General features: G+C 40.9%; 1 protein-coding gene across 2 annotated transcripts in view; it reads left to right on the forward strand.

Moving 5' to 3' along the window:
* Positions 1–2,960: 2,960 nt before the first annotated feature.
* ino80 (INO80 complex ATPase subunit) overlaps positions 2,961–12,609 on the forward strand; it is a 213,158-nt gene continuing 203,509 nt past the window's right edge. The window contains exons 1-7 of one of the 2 annotated variants that reach the window (XM_087141547.1): positions 2,961–3,173; positions 5,228–5,419; positions 6,919–7,055; positions 7,897–7,964; positions 8,665–8,811; positions 9,949–10,069; positions 11,404–11,454. In XM_087141547.1, the coding sequence (XP_086997673.1) occupies positions 5,256–5,419; positions 6,919–7,055; positions 7,897–7,964; positions 8,665–8,811; positions 9,949–10,069; positions 11,404–11,454 (688 nt within the window). In that variant the 5' untranslated portion in view covers positions 2,961–3,173; positions 5,228–5,255. The remainder of the gene's footprint in view (positions 3,174–5,227; positions 5,420–6,918; positions 7,056–7,896; positions 7,965–8,664; positions 8,812–9,948; positions 10,070–11,403; positions 11,455–12,609) is intronic. The other variant, XM_087141554.1, reaches the window with a different exon arrangement.

Below are 12,609 nucleotides of genomic sequence, written 5' to 3' on the forward strand. Positions count from 1 at the left end.
GCAAACTCTTGGTGGCGCACTATCGTGAATCGCCCGTATTGATGTATATTCCATAATATTTCACCCTCAAAACTCAAAAGAGCCAAAAAATTAATAGTGTTGCTGTCTGCGGGGAAAATCTGAATTATTGATTAAACTCTTAACCTTTACATCAAATGTGCCCGAAATTTCACTATTTATGCGCTATGAATATCTCCCACACTAGACCGAAGAGGCTTCAGTTATAAATATCACGTTGCATCAAAAAAGGAGGAAAATATGCAAATCCCTGTATAAAGTGAATGGAGAGTTGCCCCTTTGCCCAGACGTGAGTGCAATAAATAGAAGAACCTCCGACCGCGAGAATGTGTCAAATGCCCGCTTGAAAATTTGGATGCGCTTCCTGCACAAAATGTGCATTCAAATGAGCACTCGAGTAAAAGCCCAAATGATAAATAACACCTGGTAAATCTTTCCAACTAGGTGTAGGTGGTCATCATTAAACCAGGCATGAAAAAATCACAGTTGCATAAATTTTGCTCCATACATAAACACGCATCAGGGAATGCTCATCGTATAATTTTAAACCATCCGAAAATGTAGCAGTTTCTTACATTCTGACCCAACGTGAACTTCCTATATTTCACGTACTGGACGTCCGTGCGATATCCCCGTACTTGAGAGACACTTTATGCGCAGGAGGCGATGACGTCCGCAAAAGTCCACACTCGCGTTCACATTCATGTAAAACGTGCAACTAAGCCTTTCTTACGTCTCCCGCAGACTAAGGCCGTTTTCCAATACTCGACTTGGGCTCCGTCGCAGGCTTCAACTGTTTTTTTTTACTTCCTCACTTTGAGATTGTAAGCGCAATAGTAAGTCTGATAGTGCCATAAAACATCAAATAAGATGTAAAAGAGACAAACATTATAGTATTTCAATTTAAGTTACACGTTTCAGGCCCACAGTCGGGGATTGGTTTCCTACACAAAGCCTGAGACGGAGACAAAGTTGATTGTTGTAAAACGGTCATAAACTCGAACTGTGTGTAAAAAAAAGAAAAATCAATCCAAAACAAACAAACAAAAAACAAACAAACATAGGTGGACATTACAGTACCAGAGTACATTTAAATGTGGCTAATGAAGCACGGCGGAAGAATTCCAGTTGTCAATGATTATGTTTACGTTACTTGAGCAGATTTTTTCATACACATGTAAATGATGCACTGTGGTTAGTTGAATAGGCATTTCAGGAGCGGCCGGACAGGAGCAGATTTGTAATGAATAGTGGTGTAATGGAGTTTACACTTTTACGACTGATTCGAGTCCAGTCACAATTTGTAACAACTTGATTCAAATTACTGGTAAATAACTAAACTATAGGGTCGTAAAATACGGTGACTCTGACTCCGCGTTCAGAACAAGACCCCAGAGTTGTAGACTCGAGTCCAGCATAATGCTAGCATTACAATGATAAAACACTAGCATATGGAAACATGCAAATGGTGTAACGTTTGCTCTTACGAGACCAAAGATACCGATATCTGTTTTTGCTTGTGCATGTATTTATTCAAACAAGATTCGGCAATGTCAAAAAGTCAAATTCGTTGAAGGATTTATTCAAATAAAGTCCCAAGGCATTTTCTCGGCATGTCAAGTTACCCCAAATCTTTCCAAGTCGAATCTGAATTTCAAAAAATGCTGCTTGCGTCTCAGCAATTCGTTAACAACATTGATTAGTAAGAGGTAGGCCTATATGGGAGACATGGACCGTTGTTAGACACAATATTTAACTTAACACGCATAATTCTGATATGCCACTTTGTGTTTTAAAATTGTGTGGGTCAAAGCCTTTTTTCATTTTCTGTGTGTTTTTTTTTCTAACTTTGGGCTGAGGGACAGGTGGAGTTGACTGTTGCAGCGATTTTGCCACATCATGCCTGGTCATCCGAAGCATTGTAATATATCGCCAAGGAATCGGACATAAATATAAGCATGTTTAGGGAGAATTCTTCAGCAGAAAACCTGAGAATTAGTTTTCCCCTCATCTAAAAGTACGTGCATTGACGTTATGGTTATGGCGGCATCAGCCCCGTCCTCTTTTAAATAACTAGCCATCCACCTTTTGTTCATCATTTTCATGAGCGAATAAACTTTACACTGGGGAGGGGCCAGTTAAAGGGCGTGTACTGTTTTAGAAAATAAATTGTAACATTGTTTATGATATTGGTTTTCCCTCTTTTCGGTTAATGCCTTCTGTGAGAGGAAGAATGTTCAGAAAAAAGTTCTCTAGAGGCTTCGAAAAACTTCTCTAGCTGTTCCGTCTTTTATGGGCATTTTGCTGTTTCAGTGGATTGTTCTATGAATTTTCTTTAATTTGTTGAGTCTGACGTAACGAGCTGTTACTGTATGTTATGAAAACTGTTTTGCTCCTGTACGTAATTAGATGTATTTTAGTTACTTTCATTCATAAAATTCTCTGTTAATCCTTTTATTAATCAAATTATTAGTTTGGAAAGCCCCCGGTACGTTTACATTCTCTTAACCGTTTTAATCTTGTATATAATAAGATGTAATTTAAATTATAGTTGTTTCATTTAACTTCAACTTTAACTCCTAACTTTTTAGATTTAAGAAAAGGATTAAACTATTTTGTGTTTTAATGTTTGTTGGGTTGTTTGTTTGTTTGTTTGTTTTTCCGATTAGTTTGGAAAGCCCATTGACAGGGATCCTTTCCTTTGGGGCAATCGTTGTGGAGCTGATTAGATATTTAAATTTGTTAATTTTTGCCAAAATCGTATGTTTTTCTGTTTGAACTGATTCCACCTGTATATCTCTAGGCATAAAATAAATAAATAAAAATTAAATGAAACGATGGAAGGGGGATTGTTTACCCTCGAGATATGTAGGTTGGAATAATGCTTTTTTACGGACACCGTAGGTAAGCCCATTGGACTCGTGCGTGCGTACAGAGAAAAAGCATGGTTCATTTGGCCGCATGGCGATGGACCCCCCGCGAAGCGGGAGGGCAGTCATGCCCTCTGTGCTTCGTGGCGGCTGCTGTTCCATGAAATCTAGCCAATGCCGCAGCTTGGCTAAACCTGCCTGTATTTCGCCATCTTGCTGTGTTCATCGTGCTTGGCTCAGTATCCAACACAGGCAGCATTCGAGGCGCAATTCTCCCGACTGAGGGTGGGTATTTGGGCCAGGATTTGGAGGTTTTTGTACCCCTTAGCTTACTTACAGGGGATGATGGCTGCACGTTTACGTTTTTGTTGGGCTTGATTCGAACCCGGGTAGATGGACCTATGTCAAAAGTTTCATGTCATTTGTCACGTTCGTAGCACATTGATTTCCCGGCAGGGTTTTTGTCGTCCATGGTTGGCCTGGCCGGGGAGAGTCGAAACCGAACAATAAGAGTGATGTGTGCGTTGAACCTGCACTCTTGCAATTGTTGCTTGTGAAGTGTATGGTTCGGCTGTGACATACTACTGTCAGTGAACCAACTGCGCCTACAATTTATTTTCAAATCTTGGCCTGAGTTGCAAGTGCAAATGTTGAACTGTTAAAGGGCAGACCAGCTGTACCATGGAGCTATTAAAAAGGCTTTTTAGCATGTTGTGTTTTCTTAATCAACAGTTTTACTGTGGGATTAGTAAATTACAGTGATGGTCAGTTCCAAAACTAATGCAGTGAGGCTAGGCTGACTTCAATGCCATGAATTCAACAGGTCATTGAGCCTTAAGTTCTATTAAGTTAGCTTACTTCATGGAAAGTTGGGCTGCAGACTGGCAGATAAACACATGTAACTACATGGGGGTATCTCAGAATTGAAGAGCACGTAGGATGTCTTCTTCTGTCTAGCTTTGGAAACCTCCACACTTCAGATTTTCATGAGGAGTTTTTAATACTTAGGGTTGAACTAATCATATTGGTCAGCTTAGTTAGGGACACATTGGTCAGCTTTGTACACTGGTCACTGCATGTATGTAATTTAGTTTGAGGGTGGTTTGTTAGTTTTTGTGGTGTTAGCGCCATGTTGTTTTGGAAGTTGATAAACTTGACCTCAAAGCAAAGTCAAATACATGTAGTTTGTCAACTTCCATTTCCAAGACATGTTGAAGTGGTTTACCCATACATCCTCCATATATTTTGCATAACAATTTCAGACTTCATTTGAAATGTTCATCAGCGTGTGTCTGCATCACCATCTTCTCCTGAGTAGTCTGGGTGATGCTTGTGCATGCTTGTGTCACCTGGGAAACAGTTCCACAGTAGCTTCATTAAGTCCATTAACCCTAACCACACAGAATTGAACGCCAGTAAAGTGTGTGAATTTGTGGCACTGGGTACTGTACCCCTAAACTGCTTGTGCTTTAACATGGGTTCAGGCATACCCAAAATAAACAGAATCCAACAGTTTTTGTGCACAGTTTACCATATGGTGTTGGAATTTGTGTGAATGGGTATGGTTCCCAGTAAATCACTCTGGGGAGTCAGGGTTAACTATCTGTTTTCAGCTGACTATTCTTGCTTTCAGTAGTCGTGCATGGGAGGATCCTTGCACAGGTCAAGTACGAATTTAAAGTTAAATGTTGTCTGGTATACTATAGCAACAGTTAACTATTTTGCTTCACTGCAATGAATGTTACAAGACATATACAGTAGCAAAAGTGATGAACCAAACTGTCTCGAAAGGTACTGCTGTGTACATGCAGTTTAATCGCACAGAAAGTTAAACTTGCACAATTTTAAAACAATTATGCAATTTAAAATTTTGGAATTATTTGTAGACTTGAAGAAACTAACTGGACTGCATGGCTTGCACTGGTATTGATACTTCAAGACCAGTGTCACTATTACTGGCTAAGTCCTCTGGTTTAGTGGGTTTTTCCTTTTGGAACCCTGCAGAAAGTGGTCAAGCACTACAGCGAATAGTTGCTCAGCAAACGGGCAAAAGTTAGTTACCAGCCAATATGTCAATGATCTGTTTGCTGTGATTGGTTCCCTGACATGAGTTGGCTAAGCAGTATTTTCTGCTTATTAAGCTGTGTCCGAATGACTTGACTGCTGCTTTCAATGACGCACGAGTCAGTAGTTGTGGCTGCAGCCGCTCCCCATTGAGTTGTGTGTTATTTCAAGCAACAGCCAAGTCAACCCAAGCGGTATTTGATGAAACAGGCCCCAGGTACATGAAAGGGCAAAAAGCAATACTGTTGACTTTTTCACATCCTCTTTCCATCCAGTGGACAATGCGGCCGGACCGTTGTCGTTATGAGTGAGGGGAGCAAAGGTGTCAGCAGTGACGCTGTGCTACCCGAAGGGCCAGTCGGAGGGGTCCCACAAGCTAAGCCACTCCATATCCAGAGACTAGAGAAGGCCGTCTGCCTTGAGCCCTACTTGGCTTACGTTGAGAAAATCCTCACAGCCTCCACACCGTAAGTAATCCTGTCCACGTTGTGGCCAATCCGTATCAAATCACCCAGTGAGTTCAACTCCCCTTCAATTTCAGTTTGGTTTGCATTTGGGTTTTATGGGGTGTGTGATTGTTGGTGAAAAGACTTAAACTTCAGCGTTTAGCCCAATGAAAAATTTTTGGTGTCATGGTCTGCCTCTGTCTGTAGTCTCAGCTAAAATGGGCATAGTCATCCATTTTCAACTGGCTTTATCGTCCTAAGCCATTGGCCAAAATTCTTTTTTTTTGGAAAGGAAATGTATTAAATCTGGACTTGTCACTAGTTTGCTCGTCAGAGCAATTTGGAATAAGATAACCACTTGACCATTTACTTTGACCTTGAATTGGATTTTGAATATTGTATGCCAACATGTTTTCTACAAAATGTTCAAAAACTAAGATGTAATATGTTTGGGATAAACTTGGATAATGCGAATACTGTCGTCCAGTGGCACTAAAACTTGTAAATTCAGCTTTTTTTCAGCCAGATTTCCCCCCCCCACACACCCACCAATCACAAGCAACACAGGAAAGGTGGGATGTAAATTTCCAAGAAGATTTCGGTAATTTGACATGGAATGACCCTTCTAATGGATTTTCTCGAGCAGTTTAAATTGCTTAGCAAAACCATTCTGTTTGGAAACCAGATATTTTTTGTCCACTTTATTCCTTGAGAAGTACTGAAAGGTCCATTGGAGTAGCTATACAATTGTGTGGATGGTTTTCCACTCTTGAGGCCCCAGCCCATTGTTGGAGGAGTTGTTTTCCGTACTCTGTATTTCTGAAATTTTGAGACTCTCAAAACGGAAGCGCAGTGCAACACCAAGAATATAAATCAAAGAGTGGAAATATACACACTCCATTTCACTTATTGGATCAAGGATTTTCCTTTGTATGAGACTGCATCCATTAACCCTTACCCCCTAGGGTGTATGTAAAATCGTATTGAAATTGGAGGATTTGGGACTGTTAGGGTTAATTGAAGCTAGTGTAACTGGCCTCATTTTTGTCCCGGTTTATAAAGGTCGTGTTCATTTACAGTTGGTAGCTGTATGTTATCAGTGTACTAGCAACAACTCCACTAATGAGTGCATGCTTAATCTGTTTCCCAAAGAAATTGGACTAGAAAAATTGGTTTTTACCCTGTGAGGATATAAGGAAAAGCAATGAAAGAAGCAGTTTTGCTTTTGAAATTGAAAATAGGTGTTTATTTGAAAAGACTGTCAATTTCAGCTGGAGTGTTTTTGATGGCTGTTTTTGCAAATGTGAAAGAAAAATTGCAGTAATATGGAACAGTTTTATGCTGTTTGTGATTTATATATCAGAATCATAAAACACCAAGCTAGACCACTGGTCTGTTTTGGTCATAGGAAGCACATGACTTGATTATTTAAATTCACTGGACTTGATCAGATTTCCAGTGAGAAGTTAAAGTCCTTAGCACTGACCAAAGACGTGGTGTCTTGTAATGACATGTTTCAGAGAGCACGGTGAAGAGGAACTTTACAAGGAAGAGGTTGGTCGTGATGCTGTCCCACCTGACGACGAAGCCCTCAAAGAAGACGACAACCGAGACAAAGACGTCAAAACTGTCCACGGTCTGATTACTTCCAGAGCAGGTCAGTGAACACACCTTTGTGCTGATGGAACTTCCAACATCCCAAATGTTAGTTGCCTTGGGTAGGCCACTTCTTGGTCAGCGTTTAACCATCATCTGCTACAGTTTTCCAGATATGAAAATGAGTGCCTAAATCGTCCAGTTTATCCCAACTTTTGCCCAGGGTCTTTGCGCACCGTTTGGAATAAAAGAGATTAAAAAGCAGCTATTTGGATCAAAAGATGGAGAAAAGTTTAACATGCTGGCTTGGCTTCAGTAAGTCCAATAAAACTAGCTCACATGGCAGAGCAATGAACCACTTGACCAATTTTTCTAACATACATTTCAAGGATTGAATACCCAGGCCGACCTTTGCATGGTTGGCTACGATGTCATAGGCTGGTCATTTTAAACAAATGCGCTGTCCCCACGGCACCCCACTGCTTAGCAAAAATTGAACTGTCGATTTGGAGGAGCATGAAGCATTAAACTGCTTCTCATGGTTCAAGCCAGTTGGTGAGATGAACCTTTCAGACTCAGTTCATATATTCAGGATGTAGGAACTCCGTTGCTCCCATCAAAGTGTAGTTGCGCCCTCATCCAAGTTTTTTCCGTGAGGTGATAGCAGTTTGGTGCTGCTATTTGAAACCCTTGCTGTTCAGTAGATGCATTTACTTTTTTGAATTGTGGCTTTGACAGATGCTTTACCCTGAGTGTCCTCTCCCTAAACCCCAAAGCACATGAGTCTCAGCAGTGTTGCACTTGGTTATTCTTTTGTCAAATACCCTGTCAACCTCATTCCCACCATAACGCTCTCTGTAGAGGGGATGGGGGACTGAACTGACGTGTTTTTTCCTTCGCAGAGAGGAAAGCAGACCGAAGGCGTTTGTACAATCTGTCTAAGGTGAAGAAGAGCAGACGCTGGTTGAAAGTGAGTCAGAGTAGATCTCTAAGAAACTCAGTCGTGCCCATCCAAGCCCGTTCCACACCTGTTCTGCTCACCAGCTTTCATTAGTTCAGTTTCATGGAGTCGTTAAAGCACACACCAACTTGCTGAAGTTCAGGAAGTCCCATTATGAAAAAAGTGCATGCCAGCCAGAAGGTCATGAGATTCATAACACTTATCTTGAATGGCACCGAGGGGAACACACAGGCAAGTTTAGGCCAATTCATTGGGAGTTTTATGATGTGGTCATCTCCATTAGGTTTCCCAACGCGTACTTGCATTTTACTTACAAAAAAAAATGACAACTTTGTTTTTATCAGACCGTGTTAGATGCTTGAAAGCAGTCAGCTGCTTTGTCATTTCAGGGATGAGAATATCCACTGAGCCAGGTTCAGAGATTTTAGAGTCATTCCGTTTTTTTCTGTAACGGAACTAGATTGGTTGGTCTTGCAGCACATCCTGCAACTTTTTCTTATACATGTAAATACACCTTTCAGTTCTAAATGTAAATGCCCGTTTCTTGTGTGAGCACTTGAATTTTGTAAACAGATTCTTCTCGTCCAGTAACATAATGCAAGCTGTTAGCTCTGCAGCGTGGCAGGTTTTTTTTTTCTTACCTGAAATTCAACCCCCTGCTTTATACTGATCAATTGCCACCTTACTTTTGATGACTGCCCGCTTCTAGAACATCCTCCTTAGCGACTCGTCCGATTCCTCAGCTGCGGAAGAGGAGGACGAGGACAAGCCGTTGTCGCAGGAGGAGCTGAAGGAGATGATACAGCTCCACCGCTACAAACGCCAGTGCCAGAGCAAGTTCTACACAGAGGGGGAGGTGAGCCCACTTTGCCCACCCCTGGTCCGCTTGTCAACCCGAGCCACCAATTGCTGGCAATAACTGACAAGAGCTGTTTTGCAATGGAGGTTTAACCCTACTATACATGTAACTCCCTGGACCTTTTTGCCGGGATGCAACCATTTCTATAAAATCCACCTGCTGCGGCCACGTGAAAATTGGATACAACCTCAATTTATCCCAAATCGTCCATTGTTTTTTTGTGTGTGTTCACTGGAGAAGTGGCTACTATCCCAATCCTTCAAAATCCTCTAGCAGTTCTTTGCTTGTAAGTTGGGACAGTGAGAATGATATCCTGGAGCAGTGCGGATTGTAATCTGGGCCTAAATTGATGTAAGATCCACCCCAGGGCTTTGATGAAATGCATCATTTGAAATCACTATCAAGCTTTTGCCTTATGACCTCAATCCTTCAAATTCTTCCACTTATGCAAGGAAGATTTTGGAGGATTTGAGAAGGTTAGAGTTCTTAATTGTATCAATAATTATACTGCAAGAATACTACGATATAGCATCAGGGTTGAAAAGTTTATATTTCAGTTCTTGGCTGTTCATAAACTTGAACACAAAGAAAACAAAATGTGCACAAGTTTTTTGTACCAAACTTTTGGAATAAGTTATATAAATATGTTAGAAAACCACCAGACGGCTGAACTTGTGCTGCTATGGATCCTGTTTCCCTAGCCATGGTGAATCAAAGTTGTATCGTGTGCGTGATTTGCAATTTATCTTATTCATGATGTGAATGTTACTATATGGTACATCTGATTCACAAAGTTCACTCTGAAATGAAGGACTCAAAGCTACTTCCTTGCGCCAGTCCAATTTTAGGACATTTGGGTTTGGAGACAGATCTGTTAATATGAAATCATGATAGATCATCTGTTTGTACGTGCTATACATACCTCAAATACAAATTAACAGGCATCACTTTTTAACTGCAAGTACCCTTTGCCAAACAAGATTGCCACCTGGGATGGTTTTCTCACAATGAGATGTCCTCCTTGTTCTCTCCATCAACTATTTTGACTCACTCGCAAGCACTGCTTTCTCTCGGACATCTCCAGGAAGTTTGATCAAAAAGTGTCCGATTTCTTCTCCCTACTTCTCCCACCAGCTACAGCAGTATCAGTACTACAGCACCGGGCTCTTGTCCAGCTACGACAACTTCTTGGACCACAAGAAACTGGTCTTGGGTCCCAAGCAGAACAAGGAGAAGCAGATCAAGAAGGAGAAAGGTGAGTCATTTCATTTTTTGAACGACAATGCCAGCCGCCACACTGTAATTCCACTGCGTGATGACACAAATCTTAGAGGTTGCAATTAGACTCAAAAAAAGTGCAAATTTCTTGACCACCAGCCTGCCAAGCATCAAGATCACAAGACTTGTAGGGATGTGTGCTAGACTTCTTTTATCTGTACTTTTGATTTTGCCACCAATAAGAATTGATAGTCATACACTTCCCCAAAAAAGAGAGACCTAGTTTATTTTCAGTAATACTTACCCATACATGGGTCTTTTCCTTAGTCTGACCAAACATATCCGCTTTGATTCGGACAGACAAGGTGAATGGTCTGGTGTCCAGTTGTAATTTCATCCTCTGAGATGTATTATCACACACAAACATCCTAGCCCTGTCCAGTTCAGGATTTTTCTAAGACAAATATTGTACCAGCTTGCTTTTCGTTCAAGGTACATGTACAAGTGTGCCTCAGAATTTATTGGTAGTAGGGAATGTTTGCCCTATGATTTGACTTCAGAGAACAGTTTGGGCATTACACCTGCAATGTGTAACTTATCTGCTGAAAATCGCTGTTTTTCTGTGTGTAGCCTCTTAATGAATGGGTAATTCCAGAAATTACGTAGTGTGACATTTCCGTGTCCCTGTTACATCTGATTTTGTTATTTCACATGGTAATATCACTGGAATTGATTTCAAACTATTACCATTTGTTTGGCGGGTAATTAGAAAAATGTGTCCTGAACTTACAAAATCATTTGTCAGATGTGACAGGGACATGAAAAAAAAAGACCCCTAATTTCTGGAATTACCTGAATATGAATAGCTTGAAATAAATTACAGTGGTTAATATTAAATCTCACTGTCCACTTGAACGACTGTGAATTTCTTGAAAAGGCTTTTTCCTGAATTTGACAGAGCGGGCCACAAACGGGGACCGAAGGTTTTGGAAGTCAATTTTTATTAGAGGTTTTTAAAGTTAAAACGGTTCATACTTCATGTGAAAGCAAATGCAAATGCGGATTTGTGACGTTAGGTCAGATAAGCGTAGTGCGAATGTTGAATACATTTGAAATTGAGAGAAATTTAGCTGCAAATATTTTATGATGTCACATTGGCTTCACTTTCACATTCACCTGTAGTATGGATCAGCTCATCAATATTAAATTGTGTATATTTTCCACGCGTAATGTTTTGTTGAAGCCTTGGCCCAGCACTTGTATTGGCCACACACATTACCTGTCTGCTTGTTAGAAATCTTAACTACGGTTGTGCTAAGGTGTGTTATAATACTCGTAAATCAAACTGCCAATCTTTTCCCATTGTCCCAGTTTCACCTACACAAAGTGTTCCAATAATGCCAGAGGAACAGCCAGAAACAGGTATGTGGCCAATTCCCCCTCTGGTAAAATAAGGGCTGTGCTTGCACACAGGCCAAGGGTGGCCGGGCTCCAACCACTTGCTGCTCAATGCTAAAGCTATGACAGGCAAAAACAATGTGCTCTTTTATGTTGCCAATGGAAAAAGTGAACATGTGATATTGCATCACTGCGTTTCTGTGAGCTGTTTTATTTCTTTTTTTTTTTGGCCGTTTTTTACATGGTTTACTGGTATTTGACTTTTGGTATGCGGATGCATGTTTGTTTTCATTGTATTTTGTGTGATTTCAATTTGCTTGGGAATGTCACTATGTGATTTGGTATGCTATGTACTGTAATCAATGGTGGCAGGTTGGTACAGGAAAGCGATATTTATATGTGTTTGTGTTAAGCTGTTTTTTTTTTTTGTTTGTTTTTCCCCCTTATAATTTGACAAATTCAGATTAGTTGAACTGTAACTTGGAAAGCTGTAAATCCGGAACCATAATGTTGGGGCTTTTGTGTGTTCTGTTAGAATCTGGTGCTGCTGGGCTCAGGTGCCTGTATTTTCTTAGAGGCAGATAAGTGCAATATCGGACCAGAGGTCAAATCAAGACAACAGAATTACTTTGGCAGTGTCATCTCACACAGAAACTTGCTTGAAGTACAAACTGGCCGTAACCACTTTGTGCCTGCGTATGCGTAAACCTCAAGGAGTATCGGCGACTGTTCCATGCAGCATGTTACAGTACAATGTACATTCTGGCAATTTCTGTACACAGTAGCAGGTGACATGAACACTTGTGCTTCACCAGTTCTGATTGGTTATCTATACACATAAACGCATACAGGGTCTGGCAAGTCGGTGGAGGTTGACTGGGTCTGGTACCCTGACTTAGCCACGTGCAATGGCTGGTTGTTTTAAAAGTAACTATAACTGTTGAGGCATTACCTCACAATGAAAAGAAGGTGGCATTGTGGTGAGGAGTGACTCAGGAAAGCCAACTGTTGAGATCACCCACTTTGTCCGAGAAAATGGCAATTACATTTCGTTTTACTGTCCAGTAAAATAATACTCTACTTGTGGTTGGGTGGATGTGAAATAATACCACCCCATATATAGAGCTTACATGCACCTTTTGCCCGAAGCCCTGAATGGCATGGGTACTGTCCAATGGA

The sequence above is a fragment of the Acanthaster planci genome, linkage group LG01 (genome assembly GCF_054643075.1).
Source record: "Acanthaster planci isolate LZ-2023a linkage group LG01, COTS_SCS, whole genome shotgun sequence".
NCBI lineage: Eukaryota > Metazoa > Echinodermata > Asteroidea > Valvatida > Acanthasteridae > Acanthaster > Acanthaster planci.